Source organism: Ovis aries, chromosome 12 (assembly GCF_016772045.2).
Source record: "Ovis aries strain OAR_USU_Benz2616 breed Rambouillet chromosome 12, ARS-UI_Ramb_v3.0, whole genome shotgun sequence".
Lineage (NCBI taxonomy): Eukaryota > Metazoa > Chordata > Mammalia > Artiodactyla > Bovidae > Ovis > Ovis aries.
The window spans coordinates 60221166-60242181 of NC_056065.1; the positions used below are offsets into that span (position 1 = coordinate 60221166).

The following is a 21016-nucleotide window of genomic DNA, read 5'->3' on the forward strand; positions in this document are numbered from 1 at the left end:
GTATGGCTCCAAGGAGAGGAGTTAGACACAGAGACACTTTTCCTATATTTATTTTCCTTTGAGTTTCATCCTGTGTTTTGCAGCCCTAAGAATTCTTCATAGATGCAACCTGATCACAACATTTCACTTCTCGTTGGAGCTTTTTGCTATCAAAACTATTTAAATCTTTTTTTTTTTTTAAGGAGTAGGCTTTAATTCCTAAATCATATATTTTAATTTTCTGGTGGGACAGACGCTACATAGTTATCAGATCCCACATAATTCTATTTATAAAAAGTACCACTTTCTATTCCTTAAAATTGTAGATCTATAAATTCGCCAGGTGTTGCCTCAGAACTCTACAAGTATATGTATGTGTTTTTATATTCATAGAAAAATAATAGATAAATTTATAACAAATTTGTTAATTGGAGAATTTTTTGAACTTTTTTTTATGTTTTTTTTTTTGTAGTGAGCATACATTATTTTTGTTATAAGAAAAAAATGTTATTAAATCAGTTTCTCCTTTGTAAAATGAGGACTGGAGTTTCTTCATTTTTTTCACCTGCAAGAGGAACAGGCCAACTTGTTCATTTGTATCCTGTGTTTTCCCATTTTCCTGTTTTATTTCGCAAAAGCAAATGGTTAGAATAATTTAAAGTATTTTTGTAAGACATGAATAATCTTTTTACCACATTCTATTCAATTTCCTTTGTTTTGATCTCTTTAGGGTAAGTTTAGATGAGAGATGAAAATTTGAATCGGCAAGTATGGATTAGCCATTATCATTCTAGTGAATGAAGCCTCAGATACTCTAGCCAGTCCAGCTCTTCAGAATTCTGTGCCTGAGTGTGTACTAACAGTGATGTTACTTAATAGGTTATTGACTGAAAGAGTGTTTGGTTCAAGTACAGGGATCTGGCATTTCTTTGTTCTCTAGCTTTACAATCAAGAGTACTGTCAGTGAGAAAAAGTGAATCAATAGTTGATCTAAGAGTGAAATGGGAAATTTTGTTGGAGCCAACCTGAGGATTATAACCCACGAGGTGGTCTTTCAGAAAGTTCTAAAGGCTGTTCTGCTTGTTAGAGGTCAAGGCACAGTTAAATCAGTTTTTGAGACCAAGAGTTATACATCGAAGTTTACATAGTCCAACAAGGTGAGTAGTGGGTTGTTGTGACCCCCTAGAGGATTAAGAAAGGAATGTTGTCTCCTAGGGAATTACTTTGCTGGAGCCAGAAGGAATTTTTTTTTTTTTTTTTTGCAAGTGGGCATTCCTGTGTCTTCTAAGGGAATCTAGTTAATATATAATGCAGACATACAGTACACACTGAAGCGAGTAATAGCTCAGATGGGCGGAGAGATTTTATGTTTAATTTTCCTATCTTGTCTTAAAAATTTTACGTCACAGTACCCTTTCCTACCCCACATTTAGAAAACTTTATTGTAATATTCGACATGAGATTTAAAGTAGGTAAACTTGGAATTATAAACAAAGTTCTAGTCTTGAGTGAATTGAAAATCAGGGCTGGGTGTTAGTTTGCAACTGACTTTTACACTCAAACAATTGATAGTTTTTACATGAATTAGATTCTGTGATTGGTATTGTATATAAGAATAGAAGCTTTTTATTTATTTATTTAAGAAAAGAAACTTTTAAAATTTTACTTGGTGACCTGGCTCAACTGTCTTGAAAGAGTAACCTCAACAAAGTAACTGGATATGCTAGACAGTTAATGTGGTTCTCTGAAAGGTACATTTTCTGGCCAACGTAGAGTAGCTTTTCCCTGCCTATTTTTTTCCATGAGTTCAGATGAAATTTTTAGTATGGCAGGTCAGATTCCATACTTACCTAGTTTTTAGTCAATTGAGATACTTAGCAAATATTTGAGCAGTTGAAAGTGTCACTTCTGTGTGTGTGTCTGTGCCAGTTTTGTGATCTTAATCAGAAATGTATTAATGTTTTACCATATGGCCAAACGGTCTGCAATATATTCTTCTAAAGATGTTACTTCTGTTCCTTTCTGCTTTTAGCTTCATGCATCTTCTTTCCAAAATGCTTCCACCTTCAAGTTTCTAAATATCACCCAGGTGTCTTACGTTTTACAAAACTTTCTTATTACAAAAGTAATATAGATTGATTGCAAAAGATTTACAATACAGAAAAGCACAGAAGAAAATGAAAATCACCTATTCTTTTACCACCCAGAAAAGTTGACGTTTTCTTTTAAAGAAAATAAAATTAGCATCATTCTAGTCCAGGTTTGTGACTTGCTTTTTTAAGTCAGGATTGTGAATATTCCACATTATTAAATATTGCAGCACAATATAATTTTTAATGGCAGTATGGATATGCCATAATTTTTTAACTTGGGGATTTAGGATGTTGCTATTAAACATAACCTTATTGTTGAAAATCTTACTCAAATTTGTACAAATTGTTAGTTTCTCCATAGGATAAAATTCTAGATAAGTAATCACTACATCTTGGAGAAGGAAATGGCAACCCACTCCAGTATTCTTGCCTAGAGAATTCCACAGACAGAGGAGTCTGGCAGGCTATAATCCACAGGGTATAATCCAAGAGTCGGACACAACTTAGTGACTAAACCACCACCACTGATCCACATATCTGAAGAAACGTGTACTTTTATGACTCATGATGTATGCAGTTAATTGTCCTCCATGAAAGTTGTTTCAGTTAACATTCACACAAGATGCTTGTGAATGGGCTTCTTTAATTTGTACCTTTGCTAGTACTCAGTGTAAATTGATGCTTCATCTGAACACCGTCCCCTGACCTCTCCCTTCTTACCAACCCTTGTCTAAGTTAGATCTCCCATTGCTTTCCTAATACTTTCAAGTATAGTATTCTTTGACACTATAGTATTTGACAGTATATTTGACAAAGTATTTGACACTTTGATGCTATATAGTATTCTATGACAAGTCTGTGGGTTTTTCATAATCTTTATCATAATTGTAATTATGTAGTTATATGACTGTTTCATGGTGGTCTCTCATCACTAGACTGAAAGTTCCATGAGGGCAGTGATCATACCTAATTTATTTACCCCGGTATATTCAGTGCTGAGTACAATGTGAAGTGCATAGTATGTGTTCAGTACATATTTGTTGAGTGAATAAATGAGCATTCTTGTAAAAATACCAATTTGATAGGCAAATAACCATATTTGACTGTTAATATCTGTTTATTAGAGGTTGAACTTTTATTCTGTTATTGGCTAGCTCATGTTAATTTTTTTAAATCAATTGCCTTTTCATATCTTTGTCCATTTTTCTGAGGGGTGTATCTTTTTTATTCAGAGCTCTTCTCTGCTTCTTCTTGGGTCCTGTAGGCTCCTATCTGAATATATATATATACACACATATATATGTGTGTGTGTATGTATACATATACATATATATGTATGTATTATATATTACTCTATATATGTATATATATACATCTTAACCCTATATATATTCATATATATATAATGGGTTATTTTCCATCTTTATCGCCTTTTATAATCCTTTGTTCACTTGATTTATTGTCCATTTTTTTTCTGCTTGGTGTGTAGGCATCTGAGACTACAGCATTGTTGAAATCAGGGTCCCCTCTTGATTACTTTCTTCATGTCAATCACTGATTGCCTCTCACTCTTTTTTAAAATTTATTTTTGGCTGCACAGGTTTTTCTCCAGTTGTAGCAAGCAGAGGCTACTCTCTGTTGCAATGCTCAGGTTTCTCATTGTGGTGGCTTCTCTTGTTACTGAGCATGGGCTCTAGGGCTCCCAGGCTTCAGTGGCTGCCATTCCCGGGCTCTAGAGTACAGGCTCAATAGTTGTGGCATGCAGGCTTAGTTTCTACGAAGCATGCAGGGTCCTCCCAGACCATGGATCAAACCTGTGTCTCCTGCATTGGTAGGCTAACTCTTCACCAGTGACCCACCAGGGAAGCCCTACCTCTACTCTTACTCCCTGCCCTCCCACATTGTAACTATTAACCTCTGCTTACAGATATTTCCAAGATTACTTGGACTTTAATAGATCTCCCTCACCCCATTCAATATACAGTCAGCAGAATTTAGTCTTCTAGCTTGAGGCAAAAAAAAATTTTTTTTTTTCTTATCTTGAGATGCTTTTTGTTCTTAGCTAAGAGTCTATCATTTTGACATCTTAACCCAAGCTTGGCAAATATTTTCTCAAAAGGACCAGGTAGTAAGTATTTGAAACTTTTTAGGGCCTAATGATCTGCATTATAACTACCAATCACTGCCCTCATAGTGCTAAAGCAACCTTGGACAGTATGTGAATGAGTGATAAAGAAGTTGTGGTACATATACACAATGGAATATTACTCTGCCATAAAAAGGAACCCATTTGACTCAGTTCTAATGAGGTGGATAAACCTAGAGCCTATTACACAGAGATAAGTCAGAAAGAGAAAGACAAATATTGTGTATTAATGCATATATGTGAAATCTAGAGACAGTACTGATGAACCTATCTGCAGAGCAGCAGAGGACACGCAGACGTAAAGAACAGACCTGTGAATACAGAGAGGGAAGGAGAGGGCAGAACGAACCGAGAGAGTAGCACTGAAACACACATGACCGCCAGTGAAATTAGATAGCCAGTGGAAATTTGCTGAATGACACAGGGGGCTCAAATCTAGTGCTGTCTGATAACCTAGAAGGGTAGGGTGGTGTGAGAGGTGGAGGGAAGTTCACGAGCGAGGGCACATATATATATATATAGCTGATTCATATTGATATATGGCAGAAACCAACACAATATTATAAAGCAATTATTGCCCAATTAAAAGTAAATTAAAAAGCTATATGAATGAGTCAATATGGCCACATTCCAATAAAACTTTATTTATGGATACTGACATTTGAATGTCATAAAATTTTCATGTGTCACAAAAATTACTTGTTTTTCCCTCCTAGCAGTTTGAAAATGCTGAAACAGTTCTTAGCCAGTTTTGACCCATGGGCCATAGTTTGCTGACTGTATCACAAGCCGTGTTCCATAGAGATAACTCATGCTTATAATCACCACCCTGCTACTTATCTCCTAGTTTCCCAAACTCTTGGAATTGATTAAAAGCCATCAAAAATCTGCCTCTGTTTTTAAGATCCTTTGTTTTCTGCATAAAACTTTAGGTCATTGAGGCTGTTTCCCTGGTCTCTTTTTTTCCATCCCTGTAGAATCATTGGTTCCTTCCTCTCTATTATATTCTTCCCTAGTTTCTGTGGAATCCTCCTTTGATTATCTCCTCTTTCTCTTCTTACTCCCTTGGCACCCAGGTTAAAACTCTTGCCCTGAGAGTTGTGGTGTTTTAACTGGTCATGCACTGCACCAGTCTAATTTTCTGCTGCCAGATTAAAATTATGAACATATTTCTCCTTTGCTAAAAATCTCTGATACCAGTTTTTGTTTATGTAACCCAAGAAAAGCTCCTTAGCTTGGCATGTGAGGAGTTGCTACAATATGACTTCAGCCTGCTTTCTTCAGTTTTCTACTACTTTTCTGATGCTTTCAGGCAAACAGTTACATTCTTTTCTCCTTTGTTTATCAAGTTCCTTCTGCCTTCATTGCCCCCTTTACCACCTTTTTCTACAATATCCTCCATCCTTCAAGGCCTTCCTAAAAGAAAGCCTTCTGTATGACTTGGTATAATATGTCCTGCTGCATTCTTGTATTTCTTTAATGGCTGTCAAGAGTCAGCCAGCACAAGAGATGCAGGTTCAGTTCCTGGGTCGGGAAGACCCCCTGGAGGAGGAGATGGCCAACCCACTCCAATATTTTTGCCTAGGAAATCCATGGACAGAAAAGCCTGGTGGGCTACAGTCCATGGGATTACAAGAGTCCATGAGGTTACATGAGTCCAGCAGGACTGAGCCCCCCCCCCACACACACACACTGAGCACGCACACACACACACACGTGCACACACAGTCAGCCTTAAATTTATAGCTGTTTATGCATTTATCTCATTTCTCTACTTAATTGTAAGTGGCTTGAGAGGAATGATGCTATCAAAGGTGACACTTTTTTGTCACCTGAAATACCTAGCTTGGTGATAATAAGTTGTATTGAATCTTCAAATGGTGGGAAGATGTTGAGATGTGAAGAATCAGTTATCTTGAGATTCTTTTATTGTTCACTGAAAGAGCTTTAGGGAATTATCTCATGACAGTTCCGGAAGAAATATAAAGAACCTAAGACCAAAGGCTGAGGCATTTTGTGAAAGCTAGTTATACAGTCTTAGGAATCCCCCCTTCCCAGATCCCACTTTCCTGTCAACCTTAGGAAACAGAGATTATCTTCATTTTTCAGACGAAGAAACCTTAAAAGTTCATATACCTTGTAAGTAATGGCAGGCCAAGTGACAATAAGAAGAAATATTACCCTTCTCGCCGAACACCGCCAACATGGTGTTCAGGCGCTTCGTAGAGGTTGGCCGGGTGGCCTACGTCTCCTTTGGGCCTCATGCCGGGAAGCTGGTCGCGATTGTAGATGTTATTGATCAGAACAGGGCTTTGGTGGATGGACCTTGCACTCAAGTAAGGAGACAAGCTATGCCTTTCAAATGCCTGCAGCTCACTGACTTCATCCTCAAGTTCCCACACAGTGCCCGCCAGAAGTATGTCCGGAAAGCCTGGGAGAAGGCAGATATCAATGCAAAGTGGGCAGCCACAAGGTGGGCCAAGAAGATTGAAGCCAGAGAAAAGAAAGCCAAGATGACAGATTTTGATCGTTACAAAGTCATGAAGGCAAGGAAAATGAGGAACAGACTAATCAAGATTGAAGTTAAGAAACTTCAAAAGGCAGCTCTCCTGAAAGCTTCTCCCAAGAAAGCCCTTGCTGCTAAGGGGGCAGCTGCAGTAGCTGCTGCTGCTGCCAAGGTTCCAGCAAAAAAAGATGACCACTGAGGGTAAGAAGGCTCCAGCCCAGAAGGTTCCTGCCCAGAAAGCTGGAGGCCAGAAGGCAGCACCTCCTCCTAAAACTCAGAAGGGTCAGAAAGCTCCATCCCAGAAAGCACCTGCTCCAAAGGCATCTGGCAAGAAAGCATGAGTACATAAGAGGCTATTCGAATCAGAATAAAAGTTCTTTTTGACGTGCTGGCAAATTAAAAAAAAAAAAAAAGAAGAAATATTAAAAAAATAAAAGTTTAAAAGGAAAAAACAATTAGTGATTGTGTTTATGTGATAGGATTTTAGGTAGTTTTTTTTATACTTTTGTGTCTTTTCTAACATATGCGTGTATATATATATATATATATATATTTTTTTTTTTTACATAGCAGCTTTAAATATAACTCCATGGACTTTCTTTTTTTTTTTTTTCTTTTTTCATGATCTTTCAATCTGTTACAGATCTCCACTCCATGGCTCTTCACTGGACCTTGGTGTCTGGTTATGCTCTACAATACTCTCTACTCCTAACCTCCTGTGCTTCCAGCTTATTTTTTCAGTTATTCCCATGCATTGTCTTTTTTTACTTTTTTTTTTTTTTTTTACCATATTGGGACCTCTCTATACCATTGACTTTTTTCTGCTAAAATCCTCTGACCCCTACTGTCTTAACTCAGGCCTCACCTATCTTTACTCCCTACCTGATGAGTTTAAATAACCATCCATTATTTCCTCAGCTTTATTTTTCTACTTTCTCAACTATCTGAGCTCCCTTCCCTTTTATGCTGTTGAGTAGGCCTTACTTCTGAACTCAAAAAGGGAATGCTGAAGCTATCAGGTAGTGACTTTCTCCACCTGCCTGACCCTACGTTTACAGAGCCTTTCTGAATCCATACTGGTCCTTTCCTCCTCCATTTTTGTGACAGGGGAAGAGCTCACCTTCCTGCTTTTTAGGGCAAGACCTTCCACCACTACTCTGGCTCCCAGGGACCTTCATTCATCCCATCTCTTCCCTGCATTAATGCATTTAATAAACACTGAATAATTTTATAAACAAAATTAGTAACAAAAATCTTTCCTGGGTAAGAGTGTGGGATTTTGTATTTGAAGATTCTAAACCTAATGGTTAAGGAGAATGCTAATTATCCTGGGAAATGTCAATGTTTAGTCTTATAATGAGTCCACCTCTCTGAATGTATTTTATAGAGTATGAAATGTTACAGTGTTTCTTAATAACAATAGTCTATTTGGTTGAAACATGCTTTCTTCGATAGGTATTTCCTTTATTTACTGTTCAGATTTATCTTTGACTTAAAAAAATTTTTTTTGACTATAATTTGAACTTTTCCCCCCTTTTTTCATAGTTGGAGAATACCTTCAAATCAGTTATTGCACAAATTGGACCTGGAGGGACTATTAATCCAGAACTAAAACATAAGATAAAATTTGTAAGTATTTTTCATTTTGGGGAAATGGATGAAAATAATTGATCATACATTTAGGTATCATTTATGATTAATTTTACTTGCTTACAAGTATTTTAGTTTTATATTTATTCTTGATCTTTTCATATGTACTGCAAATGGAGTGGCTAATCTTTTAAGATCAGAAAAGAATTAATTAAAAGTTTTAATTAATTATTAAGAAACTGTAATTCCTCCATAAATTCTCTTTTCTTCCCCTTAAATTGTTGTTCACAGTTCAAAGTCTTTACAATACCAAGTTTATATGTATGTATGTCAAATATTATTCTAAATAGTGCATGGTATTCCATTGTGTTGATAAACACCATATTTCACTTGTATGATCTGTTATCAGTTAACATTTTAGGTTATTTCTAGGCTTGGTTATTAAAAGATGCTGTAGTTAATGTCCTTGAACATTTACCTAGAAGTAGAGGTTGCCAAAGGTATTGAATATTTCAGGTTTTGAAAAATACTGCTAAATTGCCCTCCGAGGTTTGATCAAATTTACATTCCCACTGACAATGAAATGACACTATCTAACCATCTTGTTTCAACTTAATACCTCTTGATTTTTTACATTGTGCATCCTTTTGTGTGCTTCCTAGCCATTTATATTTCTTACGTGAATTGCCTGTTCATGTCCTTGGCCTAATTTATTGTTTTTCCTTATTAGTTTGTGAAAGTTCTTAGCAGTTTCGTATTGGGCCAAAGGGTATGTAAACTTAAAATTTTGGTGTGTGCGTAGCTCAGTCGTGTCTGACTCTGTGACCCCATAGACTATAGCCTGCCAGGCTCTTCTGTCCATGGCATTCACCAGGCAAGGATACTGTAGTGGGTTGCCATTTCCTGCTCCACGGGATCTTCCCGACCCAGGAATCAAACCTGGGTCTCCTGCATTGCAGGTGGACTCTTTACCAACTGAGCTAGGAGGGAAGCCCAAAATTTTGGTGGGCGCTGTTAATTGTGATTTGAATGGTCAGAGTGTCATTACAGCTTTTACTGCCTTATTTTATTCTGTTTCAGCTGTTGTGATTTTATTAGAAATGCAAAAACCTTGGTGCATTCAGGCCCTGTTGTTTTGTTTCGACATTTGACTAAGTGTCCAACAATTTATTTAAGGATGTCCAATATGACTTTTTTTATGGTAACAAAAGATTAGACAAAGGTTAAGTGTTCATTGAAAAAGGATTGCTTACATTATCCACTCAACTAGGGAGTATCATGCAGCTCATAAAGTTTCTATATTATCTTGATTAATTTACAAGGAAGTATCTTCTTGACATATTGTTGGACATTAAAAACAGGATTTCTAGAATAATATGTTTAGTATTGTCTTTTCATGTAAAATTATGAATAATATGAGTGTGTGGGGGCATAGAAAGGTTTCTGAAAGGATGTTTTTTGAAATGCAACAAATAACTATCTCTGGGTCACAGGATTTTGTAATAATTTTTACTTTATATTTTTCTGACACTTGAGTTAGAATTTTTAATAAGATATATAGTATCTGAAAAAGTCTAGGAAAACATAAAGCTTTTTATACCTTACTGGGATAGAATAGGAGAAGGCAATGGCACCCCACTCCAGTACTTTTGCCTGGAAAATCCCATGGACGGAGGAGCCTGGTAGGCTGCAGTCCATGGGGTCTCGAAGAGATGGACACGACTGAGCTACTTCACTTTCACTTTTTACTTTCATGCATTGGAGAGGGAAATGGCAACCCACTCCAGTGTTCTTGCCTGGAGAATCCCAGGGATGGGGGAGCCTGGTGGGCTGCCGTCTATGGGGTCACATAGGGTCGGACATGACTGAAGCAACTTAGCAGCAGCAGGGATAGAATAAGTCCACTTGTAGGAATTTATCCTAAAAATATTTGTATAAGTGTGCAGAATGCAGATATGAAGATAATTATGTGGTATTTGTGATGATGAGAGATGGGAAATAACCATAAATAATTGATTAAATAAATTTAATTATATTGAGTATTTGAAAAAACTATAGCTAGCGATGCCAAAAGCTCAGCCTCTGTACACTGGTGCCAAATCAAACCTCAGACAGAGTTTTGGGTGAAGTAGAAAAGAACAGCTTTATGGCTTTTCCAGGCAAAGGGAGATAGTGTGGCCCTTTGCCTTGGAAACTGTGTCCCAACCCAGGGAGTTTGGTGAGGAGTCTTGAGGCGGTGCTGCAAGGGTGGGGTTGCTGATAAGATAGGGATGTGTGAAGGTCCTGCTCTTCCTTTAATCTCGGTTAATCTTCTTAATGAGCTTCTCAGAAGGCAATGGCACCCCGCTCCAGTACTCTTGCCTGGAAAATCCCATGGACGGAGGAGCCTGGCAGGCTTCAGTCCATGGGGTCGCGAAGAGTCGGACACGACTGAGCGACTTCACTTTCACCTTTCACTTTCATGCATTGGAGGAGGAAATGGCAACCCACTCCAGTGTTCTTGCCTGAAGAATCCTGGGGATGGGGGAGCCTGGTGGGCTGCCGTCTGTGGGGTCGCACAGAGTCAGACACGACTGAAGCGACTTAGCAGCAGCTAGTTCTTTTAGTTTGGCTTCAGGTGGTCTTTCCTGGTATGAACAATGCTGACACCTTCTATTTATTGAATTTTAATTCTCAGTTCAGTTCAGTCGCTCAGTCATGTCTGACTCTGCAACCCCATGGACTGCAGCACGCCAGGCCTTCCTGTCCATCACCAACTCCCAGAGCCTACCCAAACTCATGTCCATTGAGTCAGTGATGCCTTCCAACCATCTCATCCTCTGTCATCCCCTTTTCCCCCCGCCTTCAATCTTTCCCAGCATCAGGGTCTTTTCAAATGAGTCGTCAGTTCTTTGTATCAGATGGCCAAAGTATTGGAGTTTCAGCTTCAGCATCAGTCCTTCCCGTGAATATTCAGGACTGATTTCCTTTAGGATGGACTGGTTGGATCTCCTTGCAGTCCAAGGGACTTGCAAGAGTCTTCTCCAACACCACAGTTCAAAAGCAGTTCTTCAGCACTCAGCTTTCTGTATAGTCCAACTCTCACATCCAAAAATGACTATTGGAAAAACTGTAGCTTTGACTAGATGGACCTTTGTTGGTAAAGTAATGTCTCTGCTTTTTAATATGCTGTCTAGGTTGGTCATAACTTTTCTTCCAAGGAGTGAGTATCTTTTAATTTCACTGTAGTCCCCATCTGCAGTGATTTTGGAGCCCCCCAAAATAAAGTCTGTCACTGTTTCCACTGTTTCCCCATCTCTATGCCATGAATTGATGGGCCCAGATGCTATAATCTTAGTTTTCTGAATGTTGAGTTTTAAGCCAACTTTTTAACTTTCATCGAGAGGCTCTTTAGCACTTTCTGCCATAAGGGTGGTGTCATCTGCATATCTGAGGTCATTGATATTTCTCCCGGCAGTCTTGATTCCAGCTTGTGCTTCATCCAACCCAGCATTTCTCATGATGTACTCTGCATATTAGTTAAATAAACAGGGTGACAATATACAGCCTTGACGTACTCCTTTTCCTATTTGGAACCAGTCTGTTGTTCCATGTCCAGTTCTAACTGTTGCTTCCTGACCTGCATACAGGTTTCTCAAGGGGCAGGTCAGGTGGTCTGGTATTCCCATCTTTTTCAGAATTTTCCACAGTTTATTGTGATCCACACAGTCAAAGGCTTTGGCATAGTCAACAAAGCAGAAATAAGAGTTTTAATTCTATAAAGAGCTTAAAGACATTGTTATGTATATCCCTTGAGAAGAAGTCAGGACCCTGTCTCAAGGCTGCACTATTGTTTCTTGACTGTTCCTCCCTTGACTCTGCATCTACTTTGTCCCTTCCTGGATTGACAACTGTTCAGATTTGTTCTTTGGAACTCAGGGAAGGTCATGGAGGCCAGAGTCTGTTTTCTGTAAGAAATGGGGGACGTGGAATCACTTCTGTGCCCAAGAGCCCCACAGTCTCCAGTTCAGTTTCACTAGTAAACATGTTGATCCATATTTACTGGTATGGAAAGAGTCTTCGAGACGATATTAAAAATCGAGAGAAGCAATGACCTGATTTTCATATTAAAGATATTTTTGTGTGCATGCGGACAACAGTGGCCAGTATCTTTGCTTAACTGTGTTTTCCAGTGTTTTCTACAGTGTCCATTGTATTTCTTTTCTGCCCTTTAAAATGCTTGAAATTATGCCATAGAATATTTATTATACATGAGCTAAGACTAAATATGTTAGCTGAGCTAAAGAACTCTAGGAATTTCTGATCAGTCGTGGCACTGCTATTTTATGCAGGAATGATTTCTCAACTCTGGAAATGTTGGAATTCACTGCCTTTTTTGGTTGTTACAACTTTTTTAAAACTAGAAGGTGACTTTAAAAAATTACTGTGCCTTTTAATTCATTCACTTAATAATGTCATTTTTGCCTTTGTTGCTATGTAAATTTACATTTTCTTATTTTGATATTTTGCCACCCAGCATTCCCATTGTGTCGTTTATATTGTATTTCACTTTTTATTTATTAGGTTGTATCCAAGTTTCCAGAGGGTTTGCTTATTTCTAAATTGCTTAGAGAGTTTGAGGTGAGTGTTCTTTTTTTCACCAATCATGGTTTTTTATGGCTTGCATATGTTTCTCATCCTTGATGAAAATTTTGTTGCTACTCCTTGGATCCTCCAAGTCTGTGCTCTAGAACTTAAACATTTTGTTTTGCATTTTGGTAGCTGCTTTTTTACTCAAAGAGTTAAGAATATGGTTTTTAATAAATACTTGATTATGCGTAGAAAAAATATCTTTGCCACTATTGTTATATAATTAGAATGAGAGTTAATTTGTTTCTCATGTTTGATAATACCAAATGTCAGTGGGGATATGGAGAAACAGGATACCTCATGCAGTGCTTGTGGGACAGAACCTCTTTGGCAATATGACTTTACTTGACAAAATGTACCCCTGATAATTCTGGAGTTCCACTTCTATAGATGCACTTTAGAGAAACTCTTAAACATGTGCACATGAAGACAAACAGATGATACCTACATTGCAGCATGGTTAAAAACTGGGAATAAATTGAATATCTATCAATAGGAAAATGGATAAATAAATTGAGATAATGGAGTAATATGTAGTAGAAAAAATAAACAACCAAGATTTAGCTCACTCATGCCACATGGATCATTTTTGGAACCTATCATGTTAGGTGGAAAAAAATCACATTGCAGAATGATAATTCAGATACTGCCATATGCCTCATTTTAAAAAAAGGGGTAGGTGTGGTGGGCTCTATTCAGAATGCTTTTCTTATAGTAGTCCATTTGTTTTCACAACAGACTGAGGCATAGAAAAGTAACTTGCCTACCAAATAGGTAGCCAGTAATGAGTGGAGCCAGGGTTTGAAATCCTGGCAGCCTAGCTTCAGACTTCAGTATCCTAACTCTTAACTACTATGTCATGAACATTATCATATATTTGTACATATAAACAAGTTTGTTTGAGATACTATATAGTGTAATGATTGATAGATCAAATCTGTGTGCTATTTTACAGATGATGTGTATAATGTTATCTACTTGATAAAATTTTGTAAAGAAGTTTAAATGGCTTAAAATAATTAGAACGTTGCCTGCCGCATAGTAATTGTTTGGTAAATGTTAAAACTCATAGTAGAAGAAAAAGAAGAAAACTTGTTTTAGAAAAGATACACATCACCCCTCAAGTTCAGTTTAGTCACTCAGTCGTGTCCGACTCTTTGCGATCCCATGGACCACAGCATGCCAGGCCTCCCTGTCCTTCACCAACTCCCAGAGTTCATCCAGACTCATGTCCATCGAGTCGGTGATGCCATCCAACCATCTCATCCTCTGTCATCCCCTTCTCCTGTCCTCAATCTTTCCCAGCATCAAGGTCTTTTCAAATGAGTCAGCTCTTCGCATCAGGTGGCCAAAGTATTGGGAGTTTCAGCTTCAGCATCAGTCCTTCCAGTGAATATTCAGAACTGATTTCCTTTAGGATGGACTGGTTGGATCTCCTTGCAGTCCAAGGGACTCTCGAGTCTTCTCCAACACCACAGTTCAAAAGCATCAATTCTTTGGTGCTCAGCTTTCTTTAATGCAGAAAATTTAATTTCACATTATGAATGAAAGCAATGACTCCTTTAAAGCCTCAAAGTTTATTTCAGATAGGCCCATGAGAGAAAGCTTAAACAGTCTTGATATCTTTTGGGTTAACAAATCAAGTCACTTATCTAATAATGAAATTACAGAATAAAGTGTAAAATAGAGTAGTAAAGTAATAGCATATGACTTAATTATTAGAAAATTTATGGGTAAAAATAAACTTCCTATGCCAGGTTCACAACTCAAAGTGAATAGTTTCCTACCATGAACGTTTTAGCAAAAGTAGCTTCCTGTATTAAAGATTCATGGAGTTAAGGTTACAAGTCAACAATTTTGTAGAAATTAAAGCAAACCTTTTTTAAATAGGATTTTTTTTTAAAAATTTATATTGGAGTATAGTTGATTAACAATGTTTTTTTGATTTCAGGTGTACAGCAAAGTGATTCAGTTATATATATATATATATATATATATATATGTATGTATCTGTTCTTTTTCCAAATTCTTTTCCCATCTAGGTTATAACAGAATATTGAGCAGAGTTTCCTGTGCTGTACAGTAGGCCCTTGTTGGTTATTTATTTTAAATACAACAGCGTGTACATGTCAATCCCAAACTCCCAATCTATTCCTCCCCCCACCCCAGTCACACCTTTTGCCCCTGGTAATCATAAGTTTGTTCTCCAAGTCTGTGAGTCTGTAAAACAAACCTTTTAATGTTACAGGAAAGGTCTTTGCCTTTCTTAGTAAACAAACTTCTGCAGAAATTCAACATTATTATTAAACATATATAATAAGTATAGATTTAATTTAATCTTTATTGTAACTTGTAGAAATACTAAACCTTTATTTATCCAACATGATATAAAAGCTACCTTGTGATTTGTCCTCTTGAAATACTTGGACAACAGTCTGCCCTTCTTTCAGGATCTTTTGTTGAATTGCTAATTGAAGGAAGATAGTGCAGAGGCAGCATAGGTTTTGGATCTTCCTGAAGTGTCAGTTATAGAGAGTGAGTGAATGAAGTTGCTCAATCGTGTCTGACTCTTTGCGATCCCATGGACTGTAGCCTACCAAACTCCCCACTCCATGGGATTTTCCAGGCAAGAGTACTGGAGTGGGTTGTATTTCTTTCTCCAGGGGATCGTCCCCACCCAGACCCAGGGATCAAACCCAGGTCTCCCACATTGCAGGCAGACGCTTTACCATCTGAACCACTAGGGAAGCCCATAGAGAGCTAGAAGCCACATAGAGAACTAGATGGCAAAATAGAAAATCCAAAGACAGTATTGATAACAAAATTAGGTAATATATCTCTGCAAATAATTGCTAGAGAGTAATCAGCAGCTGCCATAAAAGCCTCATGATATCAGTGTCTGTGCCAGGAGAAAACAGGAGCACTAATGGATCTATGAGACAGAAGAACTACAAAATAGTCATCAGGTACTCACTTCTGGCCTGGAGAATTCCATGGATTGTATAGTCCAAGGAATTGCAAAGAGTCAGACACAACTAAGCAACTTTCACTTCACTTTACTTCATCCACTAGAATGTACAGCAAGCCATTTCGAAAACTGTGACTGAAACTGTGTGTTATTTTGACCTAGTAGCAGAAAATGCTTCATAGTAAGAGTTGAATGGGGCTGGAGCATCATAGCTCCTGTGAATTTTTGAAACTGACCAGCCAGAGCTCCCTCATAGACGCTAATGAAAAATTGAGCAGGATACGAAAAGAGGAGTCTTAGGTGTAAGTAGTATTAAGGGAAAAGAGCCAAGAAATTTCAAAATTAACCTACTATATTTTTAAGCAATTTACAAAAACAATGGAAGGAGGAGCTCTGTGAATCAGAAAGTAATCCAGAATGATGTCCTACAAGTCAGGCAAATGAATTTCATGTAAAATATGCAGCAGAAGAGGATCTGGGTTAAATTGCATTGTTGTTTGAATTAAAAAAGAGATTAAGTAACAGAAGAGCATATCCATTGATAATAGGAGCATGTCAGAAATACATGTCCCTAATACAGATAAAAACTGAAACATTTTTCAAAAATATAAAGTGATACAAAACATGAAAGAACAGCATAAATCTGAATTATACAAATTTGGGAATACAGTGAAGGGTACTCAGAAAATTACTCAGGAAATAATCATAAATAAAAGAAGAAAAATTTCAGAAATGAAGGCTAAACTTCAAACATTACAAGAACAAAAATATAGAACAGCTGATGCCCTAAGAAAACCAGTAGATAAAAATGAGGTACATTGTGAAAGTCGAAAGGAAATGAGGGAGGCACTGGGTATCCAGGTATGAAAGGCTCTGTCACTAAGATTTTTGAAATCTAGTGAGAAACTTAGGCATGCAAATAAATTAAGGTAATATGTCTGAGTAGCCTACATTGGAACAATCCTGATGATAATTATTATAAATTCTGGACAAAATATACAAAATTACTCTCTGAAGGTACTAGAAATTGTTCAAAAGCAGGCAGAAATTGGAAAGGAGTCAGCACCTAGAGAGGAGAGAATAGTACCTTTTTTATTTGCATGGAGTTTGGCCCAATGTCGGGCCCCATACATAGTTTGGAATTGATAACTGGATAGAAATCAAAAGTTTTACCTGCCTCTGATTTGGAGCTACATAAGCAGTTGAAAAATGACAAAACAAATCACTGCGACCCCATGGACTGTAACCTGCCAGATTCGTTTGTCCATGGTATTTCCCAGGCAAGAATCCTAGAGTGGGTTGCCATTCCCTTCTCCTGGGGATCTTCCCCATCCAGGGATCAAACTCTGGTCTCCTGCATTGGAGGCAGATTCTTTACCGTCTGAGCAACCAAGGAAGACAAGCAGTTGGAAGATGAGGCAAGAAGTCATGGGATGGAGAGGGAGCGTCAAATTCTGCACGTAAATTCTGCTCAAATCTCTGACTGATTCTTGAATTACACATGCCTGGGGCAGACTCACAGAAGCCTAGTAAGGCTGAAAGAACTAAATCTCTTTCAGTTGTGGCCCAAAACAGGGTCAGAGTTTCGAGTTTAAGGTTAGTCAGGTTAACTCCCTATTAAAGTTAAGCAAAAAGCAGTACTCTCAGAAGAAGCATAAAAGATTCCACAGTCTACAGCTTACCTATTATGATGTCCCAGATACAAGCAAAAATTACTGAATAAACAAGAAAATGTGCCCCCTGGTGAAGAGAAAAAGTAATCGATAGAAATTGATACTGAGATGATGCAGATGTTGAAGTTAGCAAAAAGATTTTAAAGGAATTCTTAAAACCACATTAAAAAGAGTATAATGCAATATGTATTCATATTGAACAAATGGATAAGAAACCTCAGTGGAGAAAAAGAAACTGTAAAGCCAAATAATTTTCTAGAGCTGAAAATAAAATATCTGAAGTAATTTCACTACAGTATCTTAAGAACAAATTGGAAATGGCAGAAGAAAGCATCAGTAAACCCCAAGACAAATTGGTAGAAATGATCCAATCTGAAGAACAGAGAGAGAAAATAAATGAAAAAAAAATTTTTTAAAGCAGAACCTGGGGACTTTTGTGGTGGTTCAGCCATTAAGAATCAGCCTGCCAATACAGGGGACACAGGTTTGATCCGTGCTTCAGGAAGATTCCTCTTGTTGGGGGGCAACTAAGCTTAACTGTGGAAGCCCTAGAGCCCATGCTCTGCAGCAAGAGAAGTCACCTCAACGAGAAGCCTGTGCAGCACAACTAGATCATAGCACCTGCTTGCTACAACCCAAGAGAGCCCATGCACAGCAGCGAAGACCCAGCGCAGCCAAAAATAAAATAAATAAAAACAGAATCTGGGGGTTCCCTGCTGGCATAGTATATAGAATTTGGCACTTCTGCTGTGACTTGGGTTTGATCCCTGGCTGGGGAACTGAGATACCACAAACTGTGCAGCATGGCCGGAGAGAAAAACAAACGCAGGATTGGAGAGACCTGTAGGACAGTACCAAATGGTCTAAAATGTATAATTGTGAGGAAAGAAAGATGGTAAAAAAAAATATGAATTTCATAAATTTTATGAGTTTACAGATTTAAGAAGACCAGAAAAGCCCTCAAAATGAATACAGAGGAAATCTTATGTAAAATGTGTGGGTATATAAAAGACTTTCAACCAATTAAGTCTGTGACCGTTTAAAGCAAAAATTACAACATTGTATAACCGAGTTTGTAACATACAGATTTAGTACCTGTGAAAATCATAGCATAATGAGTGGAGGGGCAATCAGTTCAGTTCAGTCGCTCAGTCGAGTCCGACTCTATGTGACTCCACGGACTGCAGCCCACCAGGCTCCTCCATCCCTGGGATTCTCCAGGCAAGAACACTGGAGTGGGCTGCCATTTCCTTCCCCAATGCATGAAAGTGAAAGTGAAGTTGCTCAGGCAAGAGTACTGGAGTGGGGTGCCATCACCTTTAGATACATTAAAATGGAATTGTATAAAAATACTCAATAAACTCAAGGGAAGACTGGGTTTACTGTTCAGCTTTCTTGCTTGAAAGACAACAAAGGAACAAATTTTGAGAGAAACAAAATACAGATGGAATCAACAGAAATTAAATAGCAAAAAGTGGTAGCTGTATAGGATAAAATATTTGCAAACAGTATGAGCAGCAAGGGCTCAATTTCCAAAATATACAAACAACTCATGCAGCGCAATATAAAAAACAACCCAATCAAAAAATGGGCAGGAGACTTAAACAGATATTTCTTAAGAAACATAGAGGGCCAACAGGCACTTGAAAGACGCTCAACAGCACTGATTAATAGAGAAATGCAAATGCAATGAGGCATGACCTCACACCAGTCAGAATGGCCATCATCAAAAAATCTACAAATAATAAATGCTGGAGAGGGTGTGGAGGAAAGGGAGCCTTTCTGCGCTGTTGGTGGAAATGTAAATTGGTGCAACCACTGTGGAGAAACAGTATGGATGTTCCTTGGAAAACTAAAAATAGAGCTGCCATATGATCCAGCAATCCCACTGCTAGGCATATATCCAGAGAAAATCATAATTCAAAAAGATACACGCACCCCAGTGTTCTTTGCAACTCTATTTTCAATAGCCAAGACATGGAAGCAGCCTGTGTCCGTCAACAAATGAATAAAGAAGATGTGGTGTGTATATATACACATAATGGAATTACTCAGCCATAAAATGAATAAAATAATGCCATTTCCTACAACGTGGATAGTCCTAGGGATTATCATACCAAGTGAAGTCAGTCAGAGACAAATATAACACTTCTGTGTGAAATCTTAAGACATAAGTGAACTTCTTTACAAAACAGAAACGGACTCACAGACATAGAAAATCTGTGGTTACCAAAGGGGAAAGGGAAAGAGGGATATATCTGGGATTAACAGATGCATACTAATATATAAGAAATAAGTAAACAACAAGGATATACTGTATAGCACAGGGAACTGTATTCAGTATCTTGTAATTACCTAAAGAGGAAAAGAATCTGAAGAAAATATATACGTATATGTGAAATGAACCGTTTTGCTATACACCTGAAACCAACACAACATTGTAAAGCAACTATACTTCAATTTAAAGAATGGTATCTGTAACTCCACTTATATTAATAATTTCATAAATATAATAGAGTATATATTAAAATTAATGAAGTTATAAGATATAATGAAAAAGCATAATGCAACTAAATGCTATGCATATGAAATATACTGTTAGTAGGAAGACATAAATTGGTTGACAGTAAAAGATGAAAAAGATATATATATATAATAAGCATAAAAGAACTAAAAAGACTCAAAAAAATCAGGTAAAGGAGACCAAGGTAAAGTGTATTATTATCAGAGACAGAGAAACGTTTTGTAAGAATAAAGGGTTAATCAGGAAGACACCATGGCCAAATGTATATTCACCTAATAATGCTTTAAGATAAATGATCTAAAAATTAACAGAATTAATTATGAATTAACTTCCACAATTATAAGGATTTTCTCTTTCTGGCAATTGATAAAATAGTCAAAAAAATTAATAAGGACATGGAAAATCTGAGCCATACTCTCTATCATCTTGATCTGTTTGACTTTTATAGAACACTGTACCCAGCAACTGCAGAATACACATTGTATTCAAGTACACATGGAAGATACATTTACCAAGACAGACCATGTAGTTGGTTATAGAATAAGTCTAAACAAATTTCAAAATACTGAAATCTTAAAGTATGTTCTTTAAGATGGAATTAAATTACAGATCAATACAATGAGTTCCCTAAGTATTAACCCTCCAGAAAACTTGGGAATTAAATAGTTCTCTTGCAAATAACTTTCTGCTTTAAATTGAAGTATAGTTGATTTGCAATGTTGTGTTAGTTTCTGGTGTATAGCAAAGTTATTCAAACATATATATATATATATATATATATATATATATATATATTCTTTTTCGTATTCTTTTCTATTGTTGGTAAAATATTGAATATAGCTAAACAGTTTATTAAAGATAGAATAAGGGAAATTTGAAAGTATTTTCCATTGAATGCTATTGAAATA

General features: G+C 37.3%; 2 protein-coding genes across 3 annotated transcripts in view; both read left to right on the top strand.

Moving 5' to 3' along the window:
• TDRD5 (tudor domain containing 5) overlaps positions 1-21016 on the top strand; it is an 87414-nt gene that overhangs the window by 25481 nt on the left and 40917 nt on the right. For both annotated transcript variants that reach the window (XM_060396647.1, XM_042229419.2), the window contains exons 5-6: positions 8270-8353; positions 12878-12934. In XM_060396647.1, coding sequence (XP_060252630.1) covers positions 8270-8353; positions 12878-12934 — 141 coding nt within the window. The remainder of the gene's footprint in view (positions 1-8269; positions 8354-12877; positions 12935-21016) is intronic.
• Positions 6400-7108, top strand: LOC121816084 (large ribosomal subunit protein eL14-like). The gene is given in 2 exon segments (XM_042229420.1): positions 6400-6905; positions 6907-7108. Coding segments are annotated over 2 exon segments (642 nt in total). The 5' UTR covers positions 6400-6422; the 3' UTR covers positions 7066-7108.